This window comes from Hyla sarda, chromosome 8 (genome assembly GCF_029499605.1).
Source record: "Hyla sarda isolate aHylSar1 chromosome 8, aHylSar1.hap1, whole genome shotgun sequence".
In the NCBI taxonomy this organism is placed as follows: Eukaryota; Metazoa; Chordata; class Amphibia; order Anura; family Hylidae; genus Hyla; species Hyla sarda.
In genome coordinates this window covers 34276746-34302580 of record NC_079196.1, presented here as the reverse complement: position 1 = coordinate 34302580, position 25835 = coordinate 34276746, and the positions used below count along the sequence as shown (strand labels likewise).

Here is a 25835-nt window from a genome sequence, read left to right as displayed (position 1 = left end):
TGATCATGATTGTACATTATCGTTACTAATGTTAACTTGTGGTTTACTTAAAGGGGTACTTCACCAGAAAACATTTTCTTTAAATCAACTGGTGCAAGAAAGTTAAACAGATTTGTAAATTACCTCTATATAAAAAATCTTTATCCTTCCAGTATTTATCAGGTGCTGTATTCTCCACAGGAAGTTGTATTTCTTTTTGAATTTCTTTTCTGTCTGACCACAGTGCTCTCTGCTGACACCTCTGTCCGTATAAGGAACTGTCCAGAGTAGAAGCAAATCCCCATAGCAAACCTCTCCTGCTCTGGACAGTTCCTGACATGGACAGAGGTGTCAGCAGAGAGCACTGTGGTCAGACTGAAAAGAATTCCAGAAACAAATACAACTTCCTGCGAAGTATACAGCAGCTGATAAGTAATGGAAGGATTAAGATTTTTAAATAGAAGTACTTTACAAATCTGTATAACTTTGTTGATTTAAAAAAAATTTGTTTTCCACCGAAGTACCCCTTTAAGGTGCACAAAAACACGGGTAAATATTGTTTTAGGCAACTGCAATTTTATAATTTTTTTTTTTTCAGATGGAGCAGCAAATAAACAGCAAAAACCTACAATTCCATGTGTTTCCCATGGGCTAACGTTACTGGTGTGAATGTAGCCTGCTATTCACATGTATTAAAGAAGCACTCCAGGTTTTTTCCCCCCATATCATGCTCCCTCACGATCACTAGTCCTACAGTGCCACCTGTTTTCTTTTTTCTTCACACAGTTGCATCCATTCATTTCTCTACTGTAACTGTGTCATGTGATGACCAGTCAGACCCACAGAAAATCACAGTGTTTAATGTGTCTGTGGAAGTAGTCCCTCAATTGTGCAAACCACAGTAAAAACATGGCATTTATACTGCGATTTTGGAAAATCACAGTAAAAACACTGTCAATATACAGCACAAATATGTGAAAATCTTCATGAAACATCAAAATTGTGATTTTAGGTAAAATACCTTTTGCATCATGGCAATATTTTTCTAAACAAAAACACCTCACTTTGAACAAGAAAATGCATCAAAGTTGCACATGATGTGAACTGACCCCACCCACTTATGTGTCTAATTGGTTCACCTGGCTGGAAACCAGCACCAGCAGCCTAATTAGAACTGCAGTGATGAGACTCCACCCCCTCTTTCTGCAAAGCCGGAGGATTCATGGAAAATGTAGGAAGCATAAGTGATAAAAACAGAATCAATATGGCTGAAACCCCATGCATGCCACATCAGCTAAACTTCTTCATTATACTCTAATAATAGCATATGCTGTATTACTGTATATACCGTATATACTCGAGTATAAGACGAGTTTTTCAGCATGCTTTTTCGTGCTGAAAACACCCCCCTCGGCTTATACTCAAGTGAACTCTCCGCCCTCAGTGGTCTTCAACCTGCGGACCTCCAGATGTTTCAAAACTACAACTCCCAGCAAGCCCAGGCAGCCATCAGCTTGCTGGGAGTTGTAGTTTTGAAACATTTGGAGGTTCGCAGGTTGAAGACCACTGCGGCCTTCAACATCATCCAGCCCCCCCCCCCCCTCTCACCCCCTTTAGTTCTGTACTCACCTCCGCTCGGCGGGACGTTAGGGTGCGCTGGTCCGGGCCATCTGTGCTGCAGGGACAGTCCGGTGCGGAGGGATAGTCGTTCCGGGCTGTCCATCTTCACCGGGGGGCCTCTTCTCCGCACTTCGGGCCTGGCCCTGGAATAGTCACGTTGCCTTGACGACAACGCACAGGGAATTTCATGAGAGACGTCCCTGTGCGTCGTCGTCAAAGGCAACGTCTCTATTCCGGGCCCGAAGCGCGGAGAAGAGGCCCCCCCGGTGAAGATAGACAGCCCGGAACGACTATCCCTCCGCACCGGACTGTCCCTGCAGCACAGATGGCCCGCACCAGCTCACCCTAACGTTCCGCCGAGCAGAGGTGAGTACAGAACTAAAGGGGGTGGGGGCTGGATGATGTCGAATGCCGCAGTGGTCTTCAACCTGCAGACCTCCAGATGTTTCAAAACTACGACTCCCAGCAAGCCCGGACAGCCGATGGCCGAAGCCGAAGGGGATGATGAAGGGGGGGTGTAGGATAATAAGGGGATGATGACAGGCAGTGATGATGAAGGGGGGGGGGGGGGGATGATGACAGGCAGTGATGATGAAGGGGGAGTGGGATGATGACAGGGGGGATGATGACAGGCGGTGATGATGATGATGAGGGTGTTAATGACGGGGATCTGGATGATGACAGGGGGGATGATGTATTTCCCACCCTAGGCTTATAGTCGAGTCAATAACTTTTCCTGGGTTTTTGGGGGTGAAATTAGGGGCCTCGGCTTATATTCGGGTCGGCTTATACTCGAGTATATACGGTAAGCAAAAACACAAATTCTAGAGTGCTTCTTTAATATGGTTAAAAGTGGTTCAATATAAGATAGACGGAGGTCCAATTACTGACAATCAGCTATTTAAGGGTATATTCACACTGAGGAATTGGAGAGGAATTTCCACGAGTAATTCTGCTCGCTTTTTCCTCTCCAATTCATTCAGCAGTGAAAATCCCCATAGAGTTGTGCAGAATTTCTGCCCCTCAGTTCACACTGAGGAATTTCCTCAAGCAGAATTCTGATGAGGAAGTCTGTTCCGCTTGAAGAAAGAATGTGTTCTTTCTTTCAGGCGGAATCAGCGTCATTCTCCATAGAGATCAATGTTATTTTTTTTTGAGTCAGAAGCATTTCCACGCGGAATCCGCGCAGAATTGGCACGGAAACCGCGCAGAATTTCCGCATTAAAAAAATAATAATTTTAGGAATAGAAATACTTGATACTCCTCCTCCGCATGAAACCTGCATTTCCGCACGGAATTCAGTGCGAATTCCGCGTGATTTCCGCGCAAATTCTGCGTGAAATTCTGCGCGAAATCTCTGTGAGTTCTTGTGGAAAAGTCACAATATTTTGAGGCAGAAAATTTCTGCTTGATTTCCGCCCCAATTCCTCAGTGTGAACATACCCTTTAGGGACATGTGCCGTGTCCCCACTGCCAAGCTTTGTCTGGTTTTATAGCTCAATCACATATATGTGAATGGGATGAAGCTGAAGTGCTGCAGGTTTGACCCCCACAAATCTAATACTGATAGCCTATCATTAAAGGGGTACTACCGTGGAAAACATTTTTTTTTTTTATCAACTGGTGCCAGAAAGTTAAAGAGATTTGTAAATCACTTCTATTAAAAAATCTTAATCCTTCAAGTACTTTTTAGGGGCTGTATACTAAAGAGAAATCCAAAAAAAGAAATGCATGTCCTGTGAAGTCCTGGCCACAGTGCTCTCTGCTGACCTCTGCTGTCCATTTTAGGAACTGTCCAGAGAAGCATATGTTTGCTATGGGGATTTTCTCCAGTTCCTAAAATGGACAGCAGAGGTCAGCAGAGAGCACTGTGGTCAGGACATCACAGGAAATGGATTTCTTTTTTGGATTTCTCTTTAGTATACAGCCCCTAAAAAGTACTGGAAGGATTAATATTTTTTAATAGAAGTGATTTACAAATCTCTTTAACTTTCTGGCACCAGTTGATTTAAAAAGAAAAAAAAAAAAAAGGTTTCCACGGTAGTACCCCTTTAAGTATAGGTCATTCAGTTTTTGGTTTTATTTTGTTTTATTGAACAAGAAGTGATAGTGTGCTGCAAAAGTTACAGACTAAAATCCAAAGAAAAATACAGTAAAAAATAAAAGATATAATAATACTATTAATAATAATAAAAATAATAATACTAATAATAATTATATATATATATATATATATAAAATTATTATTAGTATTATTATTTTTATTATTATTAATAGTATTATTATATCTTTTACTTTATATATATATATATATATATATATAAATATATATAAAATAACAATAACAGTGTTGAATACCTAATATGAAATATTATTTTGTATTGATATTATATTATAATATATTTTATATATAATACATGTATTATTTGATATAATATATTATTTATTTTACTTAATATGAATATTATCATAATAAGTAAAATAAAATATTATTGGCCATGAGTCTCCAAGACCAATAATTTATAACAACAACAAAAAAAATTCTATAAAAAGACACTGACAAAAAGACAAAAAAAAAATGTTCCTATTTTCTAACAAAGGAAAAATCCAAGGAGAGCTCCTGTATTTCAGGCACATGACAGTATGACAACGCTTAACCATAAAACAAAAAAATCCCCAGGGTGTTTTTGTGTGGTTGCCAGGGAGATGCCACTTACTTCATGCAAATCACACAACCATAATTAAAATATAGATGGCACCATTGGAGACCCTATTCACCCCCCCTGCCGGGCTCAGAAAGTCACCCAAAAATCGCTTTCATTTTCAATCTTCTTTTGCTATTTTATTATATATTTTTTTTCGATTTTATCATATATTATTATAAATGATGTATTCTATTATTATAAATGATATATTATCATATTATAATACTATTAGATTATTTTATACATTATAAATATATATATATACACACACAAGTCCAGAAATCACCGCACAAGCAGGTCTTGGATCAATAAAAGCTGGTGTTCTTTATTCCCAAAATAAGGTGCTTCGCACCTTATTTTGGGAATAAAGAACACCAGCTTTTATTGATCCAAGACCTGCTTGTGTGGTGATTTCTGTACTTGTCGATTTTTATCCCTGGCTGGCAGTCCCTCCCCTTTTATTGCTCCGCCTTTTTTCGACATTTCAATGCTATCCCCCCCAGATTTTTTGGGCTTCCTACGCCCCTGCTGGGTGGTCATGTGCACAGAGGTCGGTCCCCGATGCGGTGTCACCATTTGAGATATATACATATATATGTATATACATATATATATATATATATATATATACACACACACACATTTTAGAACAGCATTAATTTTATTATTTATGTATATAAAAAAAGAAAAGAATAATCAGATAGTATTATTATAATAAAACATTATATAATAAGAATAATTCATACAGTATATATATATATAATTTTTATTTTACTTATTATTATTATTATCTTTTTTTATTTTTATTATTTATTTTTATTTCTTAAAGGGGTTATCCAGGAAATTTTTATATATATATATATATATATATATATATATATATATATATGTATATATATATATATATATATATATATATATATATATATATACGGTATATATCAACTGGCTCCAGAAAGTTAAACAGATTTGTAAATTACTTCTATTAAAAAAAATCTTAATCCTTTCAGTACTTATGAGCTTTTGAAGTTAAGTTTGTTCTTCTCTGTCTAAAGCCATGTTCACACTACGGAATTCTCACTGAATTGCACGAGCGGAACTCCGCGGTGTGAACTTAACATTAGTGTGAAGGGGTCTCCGCAAGACCCGTTCACACTGCGAAATTTCCGCGGCGGACAATTCAGCCGCTGAAATTGTTCCGCGCAAAGAAAGAACATGTTCATTCTTTGCGCCGATTCTGCAAGCACTGCATAGCCGTCAATGGTGACGGCTCAGTGTCCCGCAGCCCCAGCTGCCGCCAGGCAGATTCTCCGCTCGTGGAATTCAGCGAGCGGAGATTCCGTAGTGTGAACGTACCCTAAGTGCTCTGTGATGACACGTGTCGCGGGAACCGCCCAGTTTAGAAGAGGTTTGCTATGGAGATTTGCTTCTAAACTGGACGGTTCCCGAGACACGTGTCATCAGAGAGCACTTAGACAGAAAAGAACAACCTTATCTTCAGAAGCTCATAAGTACTGAAAGGATTAAGATTTTTTTTTATAGAAGTAATTTACAAATCTGTTTAACTTTCTGGAGCCAGTTGATATATATATATATATATATATATATATATATATATATATATATAAATTCCTGGATAACCCCTTTAATTACTACTTGTGTATTCAAAAATATTGGCACCATTTGCCAGCAGCTGCTTATTGTTACCAATTCTAAGGCTTTTTGATATCACGTAGACAGTAATTGCGGGGTGATAACAGGATTTTATATCTTTTTTCCTGTTTACAAATAGTATGAGGTTGAAATATATTAGGAGAAGGAGAAAAACTATAAGTCTTTCAAGATCATCTTACATATTATATCTGTTCCCCGAAGCATTTTCTGCTAAAACGCTGCCCGTCATTCAGCAGGTACAAATATAATCCGTTCCATTGCCCATATTTAGAAACCCTAAAGATACAGACACTATGGCTCACACATCAGTATTGCCTTCTTTTATTTCAGTCTTTTTTTCCAGCTATTTTTTTTTAGTTTATTTTGTTTATATTCATGAAATGTTTTACCTCATTTGCCCAGTATGTGACATTTTTATTGTAGAAGGTGTTGTGCTATAAGTTTGCAGTTTTTACATATTTTGTGCCGGCACGTTGGTTGCGTGCAGCTGTCACTTTTAAGATAGTGTCATTTCATAAATATGGCTAAAGGGTAACTCCACCTATATGCATGGGCACTTGGCTAACATGAATCTCTAAGGGAGGCATTTACCATTCCTGCACCTGACATATTTTTCAAAAAAGTCACAATTTTTTTTGCATCTTTGCATTAAAATTTTGCAACATTTTGACACTGTGTACCAAGCTTGACAAGTGGGTGGAACATGGCACATCACGCAAAGGGTGAGTGGCATTACACGTGCCCCAAATTTACTACAATTTACACCTGCAAACAGTGGCTAAAATCTATGCCAGCTCTCAGTGAGGGTGCACGGGCAGCCTCAGGTGTGCCAGGAGTTATGAAGAGATGTGCACTTCTGCATAAATCCAGGGTGCCCGTGTGCTGGCCAAAGATTACTTAAAGTGGTACTCCGGTGGAAAACTTATTTTTTTTAAATCAACTGGTGCCAGAAAGTTAAACAGATTTGTAAATTACTTCCATTAAAAAATCTTAATCCTTCTAGTACTTATTAGCTGCTGAAAACTACAGAGGAAATTATTTTCTTTTTGGAACACAGTGCTCTCTGCTGACATCGCTGTCCATTTTTGGAACTGTCCAGAGCAGCATATGTTTGCTATGGGGATTTTCTCCTACTCTGGACAGTTCTTAAGATGGACAGAGATGTCAGCAGAGAGCACTGTGCTTGTGATGTCAGGAGAGAGCACTGTGTTCCAAAAAGAAAATAATTTCCTCTGTGGTATTCAGCAGCTAATAAGTACTGGAAGGATTAAGATTTTTTAATAGAAGTAATTTACAAATCTGTTTAACTTTCTGGCACCAGTTGATTTAAAAAAAAAAAAAGTTTTTCACCGGAGTACCCCTTTAAGTCAAAACCAAGACATCTCCTTAATAGATGTCCTATATTTATGATCTGTTTCTAGCTCTCGCTAGGGAACACACGCTAACTATTTTTGTTGCAAATCGTTAGCAAATCAGGTGCACACAAGGGGGGTCATATTGTCCACAGCCCTGCGTTACAAAGAGAGCACAGAGAATTGAATTAGAACTGTGTAATACTTCAATTGACCTGCGGGGTTGCTGCAGGACAATTAATCACTTACTGTCAGGTTCACCCATAGCTTGCACACACAGCAGTGTTTCCCAACCAGGGTGCCTTCAGCCGTTGGCTGTCCGGGCATGTTGGGAGTTGTAGTTTTGCAACAGCTGGAGGCACCCTGGTTGGACAACACTGGCTTACCGCTTTATCACTGGGACCCTTCTAACAAAAAACAACTGTCTAAAGTGGAAAACAGCTTTATGTCCAGATTTTGTTTCACATTTTTAGTTCCATAAACTATTATTGATGACATTCATTGCCAATATTTAACTTTAGAAGGAAACCAAATGAACCCTTAAGAACACGCCGAGCCCCTCTCCCCGGACCATGTAAAATGCTGGATGAGTTTTTTGTTACCTCTTTGAAGTTATCAAATGCTGATAAAATAATTTCATGTCCTCCACGGACAAGGCAGACGGCTGCAAGCAGCTCTAAAACAAGTGCCTTTGTTCTGAGGGAAAAAAAGAAGAAAATAAATATATAAATATTAATTAATATTAAAAATATTAATAATGCAATAAATCAGACCATTTCTATGATAAGTGATGTGGGTCAATTTTGTACAATCACATAAAGTGTCCAGGCTCCAATAAAAAAAAAAAAAAAAAAAAAAAATTACTTTATTGGAAATTACTCATGTATTATGCCCACTGCAGGGCCTCGGGGGTGGAGCTTTGAGGATCTTTGATGCACCACCCCCAGAGATAACTTGAAGCACCTTAGCCCCGCCTACCATAGTGTCTTAGGTGGTAAAACAGACTTCATGGCCCAGGTACAGATTTTACCTCTTCATCTCATATATTTGCCCCTTTAAAGGGGTACTCCGCTGCCCTGCTTCGGAAGCTCCGCTCCCCAGAGTCCGGAAGTTTATTGTTCCGAACGCTGCGTGCGGGCTTCCGTGTTCAGGGCCGCCCCTTGTGACGTCACGCCCGCCCCCTCAACGAAAGTCCCCTTCCCATTGACTTTCGTTGAGGGGGCGGGCGTGACGTCACGTTGGCCGGCCCTGAACACAGAAGCCCGCACGCAGCGTTCGGAACAATAAACTTTCGGACTCTGGGGAGCGGAGCTTCCGAAGCAGGGCAGCGGAGTACCTCTTTATCAACCTTTTACTGTCCTTAACGGGAACCTGTCAGCTACAATCCACATTCTAAACTGCTGATACTGTTAGATGCTGTTAGGACAAGGAGGCATATGGTACTTTCATATATCTGTCTATGCTTCCATAAGGTGGAAAAATGATTTCATTCTTTGGTGCAAATAGTCAAAGAGGCTTTCCGAGTCCCTAATATGTTGAGGACTAGAATGCCTCCTCACTCTCCCTTCCATCCATATCCCCACTTGATTAACAGTCAGCTGGAAGCCAAGCTTTGTTTCCAAATCTCACACCTGGGCACAATTTGTATGCACAGTGCAGTAATTAGGCTTGAAAACAGGGCTCGGCTTCCGGCTGACTGTTGATCAAGCAGGGATAGTTATGGGAGGGGCAGTAATAAGACGTTCTAGCATTCAGCACTTCAGGGACCTGAGAAAAAAAACATATTTTCTAGGTTATGTAAGCTCAAACATATATATGAACAGTATCATATATCTCCCTTTCCTAACAGCATCTATCAGTATCAGCAGTTTGGAACAAAAATCGCACCTGACAGATTCCCTTTAAAGTGTAACTGTCAGTACAGATTTTATTTAGAATATTCAACCAACTTTATTTATTTATGCTATATTAGTCTCATTGGTCCCTTTCTATGGGAACATATCAGTGAATGTGGTATTTACAGTGGGGATCAAAAGTTTGGGCCCCCCAGGTAATTTTTTTTATTAATGTGCATAAAGAAGCCAAGGAAAGATGGGAAAATCTTCAAAAGGCATCAAATTACAGATTAGACATTCGTATAATATGTCAACAAAAGTTAGATTTTATTTCCATCATTTACACTTTCAAAATAACAGAAAACTAAAAAATGGCATCTTCAAAAGTATGTGCACCCTGCAGAGTTAATATCTTGTACTGCCCCCTTTGGCAAGTATCACAGCTTGTAAACGCTTTTTGTAGCCAGCAAAGAGTCTTTCAATTCTTGTTTGAGGTATCTTTGCCCATTCTTCCTTACAAAAGTCTTCCAGTTCTTTGAGATTTCTGGGCTGTCTGTCAGGCACTGCTCTTTTATGGTCTATCCATAGATTTTCAATAATGTTGAGGTCAGGAGGTGAAGGCCATGGCAAAACCTTCAGTTTACGCCTCTTGATGTAATCCCATGTGGATTTCGAGGTGTGTTTAGGATCATTATCCATTTGTAGAAGCCATCCTCTCTTTAACTTCAGCTTTTTCACAGATGGCATCAAGTTAGCATCCAAAATTTGCTGAAATTTTATTGAATCCATTTTTCCTTCTACTCGTGAGATGTTCCCAGTGCCACTGGCTGCAATACAACCCCAAAGCATGATTGATCCACCCCCATGCTTAACAGTTCGACAGAGGTTCCTTTCATTAAATTCTGTTCCCCTTCTTCTCCAAAGGTACCTTTGCTCATTCCGGCCAAAAAGTTCAATTTTAACCTCGACTTGTTTCTAAATGCATCAGGCTTGTCTATATGTTGATTTGCAAAGTTCAAACGCTGATTTATGTGGTGAGGACGTAGAAGAGGATTTCTTCTGATGACTCTTCCATGAAGACCATATTTGTACAAGTATCTCTTTATAGTGGAATAGTGTACCACAACTCCAGTGTCTGCCAGATCTTTCTGGAGGGATTGTGCAGTCAAACGTGGGTTTTGAATTGTTTTTCTCACAACACTGCAAGCTGTTCTGTCTGATATTTTTCTTGGTCTTCCAGATCTTGCTTTAACTTCCACTGTTCCTGATGACTGCCATTACATTCTGAACAGAGGATATTGACATCTGAAAACGTTTTGCTATCTTCTTATAGCCTTCTCCAGCTTTGTGAGCGTCAACTATTTTCAGTTTCAGATTTCTAGACAACTGCTTAGAAGAACCCATGGTGCTGATTGTTGGGGCAAGGTCAGATGAGTCTGGGCATTTAAAACCTTTGAGATTGACATCACCTGGTCCTCCCAGATGATGATTGAGAACAATCCATGACACTGGCAGATCTCAGCTTTGCAAAGGGGGCAGTGCATGCTATAAATTCTGCAGGGTGCCCAAACTTTTGCAGACACCATTTTTTTGTTTTCTGTTATTTTGAAAGTGTAAATGATGGAAATAAAATCTAACTTTTGTTGAGATATTATAAGAATGTCTAATCTGTAATTTGATGCCTTTTGGAGATGTTTACCTGGGGTGCCCCACAGTATAAAATTACGCTTTTTAGAGAAATCTGTACATGGTAGGTGTGCACAGGCAGCAGCAGCAGAGCTGCACTTTGTTCTTGACTGTTACTGGTACTGTTTCTCCAAATAGGTTCACCTAATTCTAGAAACAGAAATCAACGGGTATAGCTTTAGGTAAACCGGTTCAGAAAACAAGAAAGGTACAAGGTACAGATACAACCAAGCAACTGTGTCCTCTCCTGCTATTGCATGTATTCAGCTAAGTATGGGCAGTAGCAGAGGAGGACACAGCTGCACTCGAGCTCTATTAGTTATCTCTATTAGTTATCTACTTATTCTTCTTTCATTCTAATTCTTATTTCTGGATGATGTTTTGGGGCTTCAAAACCAATTACCGGGTTTACATAGAGTTATGATCCCAACATACAAGGGTTTCAACATACAATGGTCATCCTTAGTGTTGAGCGCGAATATTCGCAATTCGAATATTTATTGCTAATTTCGCATATCCGGGAATATGGGAAATATAGCACTATATATTCGCAATTACGAATATTCATAATTTTTTCCCCCCACAGAGCACAACCCAGTGATCTCATCTAGAGATGAGCAAACTTACAGTAAATTCGATTCGTCACGAACTTCTCGGCTCGGCAGTTGATGACTTTTCCTGCATAAATTAGTAAAGCTTTCAGGTGCTCCGGTGGGCTGGAAAAGGTGGATACAGTCCTAGGAGACTCTTTCTTAGGACTGTATCCACCTTTTCCAGCCCACCAGAGCACCAGAAAGCTGAACTAATTTATGAAAGAAAAGTCAGCAACCGCCGAGCTGAGAAGTTCGTGACGAATCGAATTTACTGTAAGTTCGCTCATCTCTAATCTCATCCCTCCCTGCTTCCAGCTTGTGGCCTAAAGAAGGCTCCTATACTATTTACTGTATTAGACTGGAGAGCAAATTTTAGTAAATATGAGAATATGCGAATATTCACAAATATCCTCGTCACTAAAGACTACAAGTGGTCCCTCGCATGTTGAGGGATCCGTGCAATGTAAAGTATAGGACAGTGGTCTACAACCTGCGGACCTCCAGATGTTGCAAAACTACAACACCCAGCATGCCCGGACAGCCGTTGGCTGTCCGGGCATGCTGGGTGTTGTAGTTTTGCAACATCTGAAGGTCCGCAGGTTGTAGACCACTGTTAGAGGAAGTTATACTCACGTGTCCCCGCCGCTCCGGACCGTCACCGCTCGTCACCGCTGCCCTGGATGTCGCCTTCCATCGCTGTCGCCGCGTCCCCGAGGTGTCCCCGACGCTCCGGCAAGGTCTCTGCTTCCCCGGCATCCTCGCTCTCTGTCGCCGCCATCACGCCGCTACGCACGCCGCTCCTATTGGATGACGGGACGGCGTGCGCAGCGACGTGATGATGACGATGGAGAGCGCCGACGATGCAGGGGATCCCGAAAAGGACCCACCGGAGCCCCGAAGACAGGTAAGTGATCGTCAGCGGACCACACGGGGCACCGTAAATGGCTATCCGGTGGCAGCTGAAGCAGTCTGCGCTGCCTGATAGCCGTTTATGCGATGGCCCCGACATACAAAAGCATCGTATGTTGATGCTGCCTTCAACATGTGATGGCCTCTGAGAGTGATCGCATGTTGAAATGATCGTAGGTGGGGGGGTCACTGTATTAGGAGATAGATAGATAATATAGATAGAGAGGTATCGTTATCCGCATGCGCACACGCGCATTTGAATCTGGCATATGCCGCTCATCACTAGTCATCCTGAAACCTATTAATATTGTAACTTGAGGGATCACTGCACTAATAGGGTTTTTCTGACTTTTTTAAATGCTGGAGAGGGGAGCTGACAAGTCCCCTTTAAATGAAAATAATAGAGAAAATAAATAGAGATGAGCGAACTTACAGTAAATTCGATTCGTCACGAACTTCTCGGCAGTTTATGTCTTTTCCTGCGTAAATTAGTTAAGCTTTCCGGTGCTCCGGTGGGCTGGAAAAGGTGGATACATTCCTAGGAAAGAGTCTCCTAGGACTGTATCCACCTTTTCCAGCCCACGGGAGCACCGGAAAGCTGAACTAATTTATGCAGGAAAAGTCATCAACTGCCGAGCCGAGAAGTTCGTGACGAATCGAATTTACTGTAAGTTCGCTCATCTCTAATTATTTTAAATAAACTCTAATGCCCACATTTATCATTCCCAGACATAACATATTTGACCTAATTTTGCCATATGAAGAATTTAACAACCAAATGTCTAGAAGTGCACAGAAACCATTGCTGCCTGTAGGACAGGGACAGATGGAAAGCATCATGTTCGAAGGGACATCACTGATATATGGTTGACTAAATATAGCAGTGTTTCCTAGCCAGGGTGCCTCAAGCTGCTGCAAAACTACAACTCCCAGCATGCCCGGACAGCCTTCAGCTGGAGGCACTCTGGTTAGGAAACACTGCTTTAAAGAGTTAACACAATCCTGGATTTAACGCTTTGTATTACAGCCGGTTGGCACATTAGCAGGTATGGCAGCTGCGGGAACAATGATCGCCTAATGGTGCCGTTACCTAGTACATAAACACGACTCAAATGGTTCTCTACAGGAGAATTGGTTGTGTTCTCGCCATAATAAACTCCATTCACAAGCACAGGAGGAAATAGACTAAGGGTAAATTTCATTACCTCAGCTATCAAATATAGTTATTTATATCGTCTTTCGTGAAGTGCACTATATAGCGCGCCATTCTCCGCCGGTCTCTTAACGCCAAGCTACTGCGAATGCACAGGCAGCTTAAAGAGGACACGTCACCTATCCTGACATGTCTAAGGGTGCGTTCCCACAGGGCGTATACGCAGCGTATTTGACGCTGCACAAAATTTATGGCAGCAGCGGGAAATACGCTGCGTATTCCTCGCTCTCCATACACACAGGGCTTTCCGGCGGCAGCCCTATGCGTGTAGTGAATTTTGGAGGCGGAGCCGCGCGTCACAAACACGCCGGCACACGGCCCCGCCTCCAAAACTCACTACACGCATAGGGCTGCCGCCGGAAAGCCCTGTGTGTATGGAGAGCGAGGAATACGCAGCGTATTTCCCGCTGCTGCCATAAATTTTGCGCAGCGTCTAATACGCTGCGTATACGCCCTGTGGGAATGCACCCTAAGGCTGCATTCACATCTCGTTTTTGCAATATTAGAAGTAGAGCAGGAAAAAAAAAAACTCAGGTATGGCGCTGCAGACTCTTGTAGACAGATGAGGCGGATGCCAAAGGTAATAGGAAAGTCCTCAGCAGGACATTTTATTAAAAAAACAATAAAATGGACAAGATTACGCGTTTCGGGAGGATCCCTCCCTTCCTCAGATCAGGATCTGATCCTGATCTGAGGAAGGGAGGGATCCTCCCGAAACGCGTAATCTTGTCCATTTTATTGTTTTTTTTAATCAAATGTCCTGCTGAGGACTTTCCTATTACCTTTGGCATCCGCCTCATCTGTCTACAAGAGTCTGCAGCGCCATACCTGAGGGTTTTTTCCTGCTCTACTTCTAATATTGACTCCCAGGACGACTTGTTTCCTCCTGCAACCCATCGGCATAGCAGCGAATCGCACTACAGTACCCCGATTATATTGTGGGTGATATGCTTTTTTGCATAGATCTCAAGGTGAGCGGCCATCTATAAGCCCCGTGGGGTTGGGGGTTGCCCCCCCACCCACCACCCGATCTATTGAGGGTAAATACACGAGGCGCCGTCCGTCGGTCCTTTCTTTTCTTTTCTCTACACGTTTTTGCAATACGGTTGCAAGGAAACATGTCACTTGTTTCACGCTGCCCAAAGCATGTGCAGCAGAGCACTATAATTCACTATGAAACACTCAATCACAGGAGGCTGCTGCTGGGAGACACAGATCCGTAAAAATGCGGCTGGGTGGACAGTAGCCCCCGGACCCCCCCCCCCCCCCATGACTACTTTTTTTTTTTAAACTATGAGTAATTATAGTGTTCTATGACCCCGCTCCCTGGACCTGGTTCACGCTGCCCGTGGTTTGAGCAGCATGAAACAGGTGGCAGGTAGGTTCCCTTTAAATGCTTACTCACCTTGGGTTTTTATTGTTCAGACTTAGTGCAATTTCATTGACAGCATGTGGATGGGACATGACCATGTTGAACCCATACTGCAAAAAGGAAAAGAAAAAAGATTCCGTTATAAAGCATGTGGTATACAGTGGTCCCTCAAGTTACAATATTAATTGGTTCCAGGACGACCATTGTATGTTGAGACCATTGTATGTTGAGACCAGAACTCTATGGAAACCTGGTAAATTGCTTCTGAAGCCACCAAAATGTCATCCGAAAATAGGAAAAAGTGAGGATTAAAGAAAAATAAGTAGATAACTAATATAGATAAAGCAAATCCTTACATATAAAAGTAAGAAAGATCTGCTGGGAGCTGTAATCACTGTCTGTGTCAGTGTTTCCCAACTAGGGTGCCTCCAGCTGTTGCAAAACTACAACTCCCAGCATGCCCGGACAGCCTTTGGCTGTCCGGGCATGCTGGGAGTTGTAGTTTTGCAACAGCTGGAGGCACCCTAGTTGGGAAACACTGGTCTATGTAGAGGACAGGAGCTTCTTCAGGGTCCTGTACAATACACAGTGTCCTAAAAAAGTAACATGGAGCCGCCCTCACCTGGTGTCCAAAGAAGCAGCTAACCTTGGTACAGGTAAAGTTTACAGAACATGTAATACCTCCCTGTACTGTAGGGGGCGCTACCAGACACCAGTCAGTGCATACACTTCAGTAATACAGGGGTTTTACCAGTGAATGGCTGGAAGATCTGACCAATCAGAATGGACATTGACAGGTTATGCAGATCTGGACTGTCTGTACATTGTATGTTGAGTCTGGTTTCAACTTACAATGGTCCAGAAAAGATCATTGTATGTTGAAACTATTGTATGTTGAGGCCATTGTAAGTTGAGGGATCACTGTATTATATAAGTCTGGGGTCAGAATCCATGGGGGACATTTATCATTGGCTTTACACCACTTCAATGTTCTAAATGTCCCTGCAAATTTTGCACAGTTTTTGTTATTTTTGTTCAATTTTTGGTAGAACATCTTTCAAAGTTGTTTACTGTTTGGTGCACCGTACACCACTTTGTGCAGTGGAGCTGTATTTATTATTTGCGCAAATTAAATTTAGCACAGTTTATTTTATTTAAATTTTTTTTTTGGCGCACAGCCTACTTTTTTGGAGCAAACCTACACCACCTAATAGGATACGTACAAAAGTGTCAGATGCCAGAGCACAAAGCTTAAAGGGGTACTCCGCCCCTAGACATCTTATTCCCTATCCAAAGGATAGGGGATAAGATGTCAGATCGCCGCAGTCCCGGGATCGCCACTGCGGCACTGCGCTATCATTGCTGCACAGAGCGAGTTCGCTCTGTGCCTAATGACGGGCGATACAGGGGACGGAGCAGCGTGACATCATGGCTCCGCCCCTCGTCCCTCGTGACATCACGGCCCGTCCCCTTAATGCAAGTCTATGGGAGGGGGCGTGGCAACCCCTCCCATAGACTTGTATTGAGGGGGGCGGGCCGTGACGCTACGAGGGGCGGAGCCGTGACGCTATGATGCTCCGGCCCCTGTATTTCCCGTCATTACGTGCAGAGCGAACTCGCTCTGTGCAGTAATGATAGCGGGGTGCCGCAGCGGCGATCCCGGGACTGCGGCGATCTGACATCTTATCCCCTATCCTTTGGATAGGGGATAAGATGTCTAGGGACGGAGTACCCCTTTAAAGGGGTATTCCAGGAAAATACTTTTTTTTTTTATATCATCTGGCTCCAGAAAGTTAAACAGATTTGTAAATTACTTCTATTAAAAAATCTTAATCCTACCAGTACCTATCAGCTGCTGACACCTCTGCTTGTCTCAGGGACTGTCCAAAGCATTAGAAGTTTGCTATGGGGATTTGCTCCTACTCTGGGCAGTTCCTAAGACAAGCAGAGGTGTCAGCAGAGAGCACTGTTGTCAGACAGAAGAACAACTCAACTTCAACAGCTGATAAGTACTGGAAGGATTAAGATTTTATAATAGAAGTAATTTACAAATCTGTTTAACTTTCTGGAGCCAGTTGATGTAAGAATTTTTTTTTTCCTGGAACACCCCTTTAAAAAACTACATGCATGAAAATTAATATATTAAAAATTGTCATCTAATCCTTTTTCCTGGAATACCCCTTTAAACCTATCTCTGCAGCTCGCTGGTTTCTATAATTGAGCAAAATTTATCAAGTCCTGTGCACTTTTTGGTAAATTTTGAGCAACTGTGCCAAAAATACACCAAGCAAACAGGGGTTAAATCTTTACTACCTTACACCAACAATGATAAATCTCCCCCCGTGACTCCAAAAAATGCAAATCACACTAAAATGCAGATACAGCACTCTAAAATGTAGTAAAAAAAAAGTAATACGTGGGCTCAGATTTATCAACTTGTTAAAGGGGTACTCCGTCAGAAAACATCTTATCCCTTATCCAAAGGATAGGGGGGAAGATGTCTGATCACAGGGGTACTGCCGCTGGGGACCCCTGCAATCTCCGGGCCAGCAATGGCGGCATCCGGAACACGGAAGCCTCCTCCCCTCATGTCTATGGGAGGGGCGGCTAGTAGGTAGCTGTCACGCCTCCTCCCATAGACATGAATGGAGGGGGCGTAGCGGCTTTGGTCGCCAGTCATCCAGCATGGAGGGGAGTTCCCTCCGTGCCGCAGCGGAGAAGAAGATATCTTTTGGATAGGGGATAAGATGTTTTTGTGGCGGAGTACCCCTTTAAATATGAAAACTGAGCACTAAAACACTAATTGGGTGTTTTGGATACAGATAGATTGATACCATTGGGCCGTAGTCTTTATTCCCTCATAGGCACAGCTACGTTTTGATCCCTCTGTGGCAGAGGTCTCCAAACTGTGGACCTCCAGATGTTGCAAAACTACAACTCCCAGCAAGCCCGGACAGCCAACGGCTGTCCGGGCTTGCTGGGAGTTGTAGTTTTGCAACATCTGGAGGTCCACAGTTTGGAGACCACTCCTCTACAGGATCTTTCTTATGCAAATCTAGAGAGAAATATTCCACTACATGTGAACACGACTTAAAGGGGTATTCCAGGCAAAAAAAAATTTATATATATATCAACTGGCTCCAGAATTTACAGATTTGTAAATTACTTCTATTAAAAAATCTTAATCCTTTCAGTACTTATGAGCTTGTGAAATTAAGGTTGTTCTTTTCTGTCTAAGTCCTCTCTGATGACACCTGTCTCGGGAAACGCCCAGTTTAGAAGCAAATCCCCATAGAAAACATCTTCTAAACTGGGCGTTTCCCGAGACACGTGTCATCAGAGAGCACTTAGACAGAAAAGAACAACCTTAACTTCACAAGCTCATACGTACTGAAAGGATTAAGATTTTTTAATAGAAGTAATTTACAAATCTGTTTAACTTTCTGGAGCCAGTTGATATATATATATATATATATATATATATATATATAAAAGTTTTTGCCCGGAATACCCCTTTAATGTTTCAGCACATATATGCCATTTTGCTGCAATAAGTGACGTACCTGGTAATTCATGATCGCCCGCAGACACATGACGCAGACATGGACGTCGTCCTTTTTACAGACTAATCTTGAATTTTTTAGCGTCCGTCTACTGGGCAAAGTATTATACCTGAAAGACAAATGTATGCAATAGTCAATGATCATTATCCGTAGCGCAATTTATCTGATTAATGCCAAATCTGGGTAACATTTATAATGCATTTTTTATATTTCATAGTGGAAAAGTACCTGTCGTTATAAATAAACTTTTAATATGTCAAAGAGACATATGAAAGGTTTTTATTGGTCTGGGTCGGAGTGTTCAGACCCTGACCGATCAGCGGAATGAGAAAGGAGAAGTGTTAGGTTGGGTTTACAAGTGTTAGGTTAGGTTTGCCTGATGAAGCCACGCATGAGTGGTGAAACGCGTTGCATTATCCACAATAAAATCCTCTGTCAAGGTATCCTACCTGTCTGATGTCCTTCTCCCGGCCAGCGCCGATGAATTCCTGAACTAGAAGCCCGCCCTGTTCACCATTGTCTCATATCAGGAAGGCTGCAGACCCGGATCATTTCCTACGCGATCACCATTGTTGTGTATGGGCTACACAACTATGTCGGGTGAGCGGTGATTCTTCCCCCTACCCTCCCCCTACATTATAGTGATTTTACTCCACAAGGAGCGCCTCCGTCTTTTCTCTTTCCTCTACAGGTTTACACTAAGGAATTTCCATCCGGATTTGTCCTAGTGTGGCCGGGGCCGACTGTTCCAGTCGGTGCTAGGACCCTGCAGACATTGCCGTACCCATAGACGCCTATGTCTTTACCGCACATTCCGCCTAAAGGATGAGAAATCCTTCTTTTAATGGTGGATTTTCCTGAATTCCAAATGGAAAATTCCATAGTGTGGGCCTAGAATTTTTCTCCCGGGTCTGTGTCACCTGACCAAGACAGATTCATAATGTAAGTCTATGGGACTGTCCTGGTCACATAAACACAGAGAGGAGAGAAGTGCGCGGCAGCTGCACACTTAGACCCTGACTGATAAAAACTTATCCCTAGGACATGTGAAAAGATTCTATAATGGCAATGTGGCGTCCCGGTACAGGACATTGTCCTGTCCCTTGTGTTAAGTCCCCTGAGCTAGAGCTCCTCCATCTCCACAGGGCTCTTCTGCAGGGCTTGCCCCTTGGTCATCTCATATAATTGTGTTTATATGTACAGGGTGGGCCATTTATATGGAGACACCTTAATAAAATGGGAATGGTTGGTGATATTAACTTCCTGTTTGTGGCACATTAGTATATGTGAGGGGGGAAACTTTTCAAGATGGGTGGTGACCATGGCGGCCATTTTGAATCCAACTTTAGTTTATTCAATAGGAAGAGGGTCATGTGACACATCAAACTTATTGGGAATTTCACAAGAAAAACAATGATGTGCTTGGTTTTAACGTAACTTTATTCTTTCATGAGTTATTTACAAGTTTCTGACCACTTATAAAATGTGTTCAATGTGCTGTGTTGGATTGTCAATGCAACCCTCTTCTCTATATACTGCTATATACTACTATATACACCGCAGGAGAAATGCTAGCACAGGCTTCCAGTATCCGTATACACTGCTATATACTACTGTATACACCGCAGGAGAAATGCTAGCACAGGCTTCCAGTATCCGTATACACTGCTATATACTACTATATACACCGCAGGAGAAATGCTAGCACAGGCTTCCAGTATCCGTATACACTGCTATATACTACTATATACACCGCAGGAGAAATGCTAGCACAGGCTTCCAGAATCCGTATACACTGCTATATACTACTATATACACCGCAGGAGAAATGCTAGCACAGGCTTCCAGTATCCGTATACACTGCTATATACTACTATATACACCGCAGGAGAAATGCTAGCACAGGCTTCCAGTATCCGTATACACTGCTATATACTACTATATACACCGCAGGAGAAATGCTAGCACAGGCTTCCAGTATCCGTATACACTGCTATATACTACTATATACACCGCAGGAGAAATGCTAGCACAGGCCTCCAGTATCCGTATACACTGCTATATACTACTATATACACCGCAGGAGAAATGCTAGCACAGGCTTCCAGTATCCGTAGTTTCAGGTGCTGCACATCTCGTATCTTCACAGCATAGACAATTGCCTTCAGATGACCCCAAAGATAAAAGTCTAAGGGGGTCAGATCGGGAGACCTTGGGGGCCATTCAACTGGCCCACGACGACCAATCCACTTTCCAGGAAATTGTTCATCTAGGAATGCTCGGACCTGACACCCATAATGTGGTGGTCACCATCTTGCTGGAAAAACTCAGGGAACGTGCAGCTTCAGTGCATAAAGAGGGAAACGCATCATCATGTAGCAATTTCACATATCCAGTGGCCTTGAGGTTTCCATTGATGAAGAATGGCCCCACTATCTTTGTACCCCATATACCACACCATACCATACATTTTTGTGTTCCAACAGTCTTGGAGGGATCTATCCAATGTGGGTTAGTGTCAGACCAATAGTGGTGGTTTTGTTTGTTAACTTCACCATTCACATAAAAGTTTCCTCATCACTGAACAAAATCTTCTGCGTAAACTGAGGGTCCTGTTCCACTTTTTGTTTTGCCCATTCTGCGGCACCTGAAACTACGGATACTGGAAGCCTGTGCTAGCATTTCTCCTGCAGTGTATATAGTAGTATATAGCAGTGTATACAGATACTGGAAGCCTGTGCTAGCATTTCTCCTGCGGTGTATATAGTAGTATATAGCAGTGTATACGGATACTGGAAGCCTGTGCTAGCATTTCTCCTGCGGTGTATATAGTAGTATATAGCAGTGTATACGGATACTGGAAGCCTGTGCTAGCATTTCTCCTGCAGTGTATATAGTAGTATATAGCAGTGTATACAGATACTGGAAGCCTGTGCTAGCATTTCTCCTGCGGTGTATATAGTAGTATATAGCAGTGTATACGGATACTGGAAGCCTGTGCTAGCATTTCTCCTGCAGTGTATATAGTAGTATATAGCAGTTTATATGGATACTGGAAGCCTGTGCTAGCATTTCTCCTGCGGGGTATATAGTAGTATATAGCTGTGTATACAGATACTGGAAGCCTGTGCTGGCATTTCTCCTGCGGTGTATATAGTAGTATATAGCAGTGTAAACGGATACTGGAAGCCTGTGCTAGCATTTCTCCTGCGGTGTATATAGTAGTATATAGCAGTGTATACGGATACTGGAAGCCTGTGCTAGCATTTCTCCTGCGGTGTATATAGTAGTATATAGCAGTGCATACGGATACTGGAAGCCTGTGCTAGCATTTCTCCTGCGGTGTATATAGTAGTATATAGCAGTGTATACGGATACTGGAAGCCTGTGCTAGCATTTCTCCTGCGGTGTATATAGTAGTATATAGCAGTGTATACGGATACTGGAAGCCTGTGCTAGCATTTCTCCTGCAGTGTTGCTATCAGTGTGTGAAGAGTGGGAGAAGAGGGTTGCATTGACAATCCAACACAATGGGCAGCACATTGAATAAGTGGTCAGAAACTTGTAAATAACTCATGAAAGAATAAAGTTATGTTAAAACCAAGCACATCATTGATTTTCTTGTGAAATTCCCAATAAGTTTGATGTGTCACATGACCCTCTTCCTATTGAAAAAACTAAAGTTGGATTCAAAATGGCCGACTTCAAAATGGCCGCCATGATCACCACCCATCTTGAAAAGTTTCCCCCCTCACATATACTAATGTGCCACAAACAGGAAGTTAATGTCACCAACCATTCCCATTTTATTAAGGTGTATCTATATAAATGGCCCACCCTGTATATTATTTAATGTATAAGTAAAATAAATGTATAGGACCTTCCCAGGTCATGTGATCTACAGTTGTGAATGTACGGATGTTTAAGGACCTTCCTGGGTCATGTGATGTACCCAGAGTTCACTGGGTTCAGGACCTACAGGTTTGCTGGCCAATGAGCTCAGTCCAGCCTCCTTAGTATATAAGGGTTTGTAGTCACCAAATTCCCTCTCTTGGCTCTTCTCTTGGTTCCTGCTCATCATCCTGTACACTTCAGCCATAGCAATTCAGGCACAATTGCAACTAGGCCAAAGCCTAAAGGACCAGCAGCCACTAAAACCGTGAGTTATAAAGCTCAACCTACAAATCCTGTGTTACTACTATTCTACTAAAATCTTATAATTAGTAGCACAGTGGCCTGCATAAAGCTCATCACTACAAATTCCAGCAAAGCCTGTGAGGAACCTGCATCCCGGTTACCTCGAGAGAAACTGTTCCATTGTAAAGACTGTTGCATAAAAGTTCAAGTAAAAATTTCCAGTTATCCCACAAATCCTGCTGTGGACATTCCATTTACTATCCCTGCCGTTTGTGGACCGGTTGGTGGCAGGACCTTCAATACTAAGCAAACCTCACCCTGGCATCACGACAAGTAAGGGTTAATACCACCAGACCCTGTTACATCATTGCCTCACCCAGCTCACCACAGCAGATACACTTTAAAGCAATACTTCAGGCAAGATGGATACAGAGTTTCATGCCCAGGGCAGGGTCTGCGGGGGCGGAGGACAACTTCACAAATCCGCACATCCCGCCCCCTTGGAATCATCTCTTAGTAAACCTGTTGTTTTTTTTTTTTTTTTTTTTTACTGCTGTACAGTTTTAGGTAAATATAAAAGTTGAATATAACAGATCCAATATTTTATTATTTTTTATTTTATTTATTATTACCGTATTTATCATTTTTATTATTTACTATTATTACAAAATGAACAGTATTAGGCCCCTTTCACACTGCCGGTGTACTCCGGCAAATTCGGCCGTCAAACTCCCTCTTTTTATATTTTTTTTGCATTTTGCCGGCCATAATTTTGCCAGAGCATACCGGCAAATAACGGGTCCCGATGGACCCCATTGTATTTAATAGCAGCCGTTATTTTTGGAGAGAAAAAATGGAGAAAACGACGGTGCAAGCACTATTTTTTCTCCGGCTTTTCTTGATCCTAAAATAACGGATTTCACACTCCCAGAGACAGCCGGCAGTGAGAACGTATTAATGTATTTTTTATGTCTAAGGCCTTTCTCCTGCAGTTGTAGGTTACACTTTCCGAACAATCCAGGCCCCATTACAGTGGTCCCTCAACATACGATGGTAATCCGTTCCAAACGGACCATCGTTTGTTGAAACCATCGCATGTTGAGGGATCCGTGCAATGTAAAGTACAGGGCAGTGGTCTACAACCTGCGGACCTCCAGATGTTGCAAAACTACAACACCCAGCATGCCCGGACAGCCGTTGGTCTGCAGGTTGTAGACCACTGTTAGACGAAGTTGTACTCACCTGTCCCCGCCGCTCCGGACCGTCACCGCTCGTCACCGCTGCCTTGGATGTCGCCGTCCATCGTTGTCGCCGCGTCCCCGGGGTGTCCCTGACCCTCCGGCAAGGCCTCTGCTTCCCCAGCATCCTCGCTCTCCTTCGCCGTCATCACGTCGCTACGCACGCCGCTCCTATTGGATGACGGGACGGCGTGCGCAGCGACGTGATGACGACGACGGAGAGCGCCGACGATGTAGGGGATCCCGAAGAGGACGCGCCGGAGCCCCGAGGACAGGTAAGTGATCGTCAGCGGACCACACGGGGCACCGTAAACTGCTATCCGGGGGCAGCTGAAGCAGTCTACGCTGCCGGATAGCCATTTATGCGATGGCCCCGACATACAAAAGCATCGTATGTTGATGCTGCCTCTGAGAGGCCATCACATGTTGAAATGATCGTATGTCGGGGCCATCGTAGGTCGGGGGGGGGGGGGGGGTCACTGTATATCATTACACCACCACTCAATACATAATAACTTACATCTGCTTTTAAAGGAAGAATTTAAAGTGTTGTCAGTGAGAACATACATTACTCATACATGTAGCATCAATGACGGCTGACTATGTTTTGCTGCCGTAATGGTTGTCCAGAGAAGTATCAGCAGGCGGCCTGTGGTTACTGTCTGTCAAGACACCGGAAATAACCTAAGTGTTATAATGCTAAATAAGCCATGTCATTACTGAAAACATTTCACTTCTAATTCACACTGACACTTATCCCTGAGCACTTTTAGGCTGCAGGTTTGTTTGCCTTAAAGGGGTACTCCGGTGAAAACCTTTTTTCTTTTAAATCAACTGGTGGCAGAAAGGTAAACACATTTGTAAATTAATTCTATTAAAAAAATCTTAATCCTTCCAGTACTTATTAGCTGCTGAATGCTACAGAGCGAATTCCTTTCTTTTTGGAACACTGATGACATCACGAGCACAGTGCACCGTGCAGAGCAAATGTATGCTAAGGGCAGCATGGTGGCTCAGTGGTTAGCACTGCTGCCTTGCAGTGCTGGGGACTTGGGTTCAAATCCCACTAAGGACAACAATAAATAAAGTGTTATTATTATTATAATAGCGTCAGCAGAGAGAACTGTGCTCGTGATGTCATCAGAGAGCATTCCAAAAAGAAAAGAATTTCCTCTGTAGTATTCAGCAGCTAATAAGTACAGGAAGGATTAAGATTTTTTAACAGAAGTAATTTACAAATATGTTTAACTTTCTGCCACCAGTTGATTTAAAAGAAAAAATGTTTTCACCGGAGTACCCCTTTAAAGGGCTACTCCAGTGGAATTTTTTATTTTTTATTAAACTGGTGCCAAAAAGTTATGTAGATTTGTAAATTACCTCTATTTAAAAATCTAAATCCTTCCAGTACTTATCAGCTGCTGTATGTTCCAGAGGAAGTTCTTTTCTTTTTGATTTTTTTTCCCAGTCTGACCACAGTGCTCTCTGCTGACACCTCTGTCCATGTCAGGAACTGTCCAGAGCAGGAGAGGTTTGCTATGGGGATTTGCTCCTATTGGACAGGTTCCTGACATAGACAGAGGTGTCAGCAGAGAGCACTGTTGTCAGACGGGAAATAACTGCACAATTTTCTCTGTAGTATACAGCAGCTGATAAGTACTGGTGATTAAGATTTTGAAATAGAAGTAATTTACAAATCTGCTTAACTTTCTGGCACCAGTTGATTTGAAAACATTTATTTTCCACTTGTTTCCACTGGAGTTCCCCTTTAAGAATTGATAAGTGGAATGTTTTTTCCCCATAAAATTACCTCTGGCTACTTTCTATAAATCAGGTTATCAATGAATTATGTGGGTACAGGCTCCAGACTATTGCTAAAACAATCCCGCTATAAGTCATTTATCATCTATTACATACAAATTATTTCAATTACAAAATTATTTAGACTATTACTAATCATAT

The 25835-nt window shown here is 42.2% G+C and overlaps 1 protein-coding gene across 8 annotated transcripts in view; it reads right to left on the bottom strand.

Moving 5' to 3' along the window:
- FMNL2 (formin like 2) overlaps nt 1-25835 on the bottom strand; it is a 358580-nt gene that overhangs the window by 78669 nt on the left and 254076 nt on the right. For all 8 annotated transcript variants that reach the window (XR_008847349.1, XM_056536955.1, XM_056536957.1 and 5 more), the window contains exons 7-9: nt 18502-18610; nt 14972-15048; nt 7933-8026 (exon numbers count right to left, since the gene is read on the bottom strand). Coding sequence is in view for 7 of the 8 variants with exons in the window: in XM_056536955.1 (XP_056392930.1) it covers nt 7933-8026; nt 14972-15048; nt 18502-18610 (280 nt within the window). In the remaining variant the exon portion in view is untranslated. The remainder of the gene's footprint in view (nt 1-7932; nt 8027-14971; nt 15049-18501; nt 18611-25835) is intronic.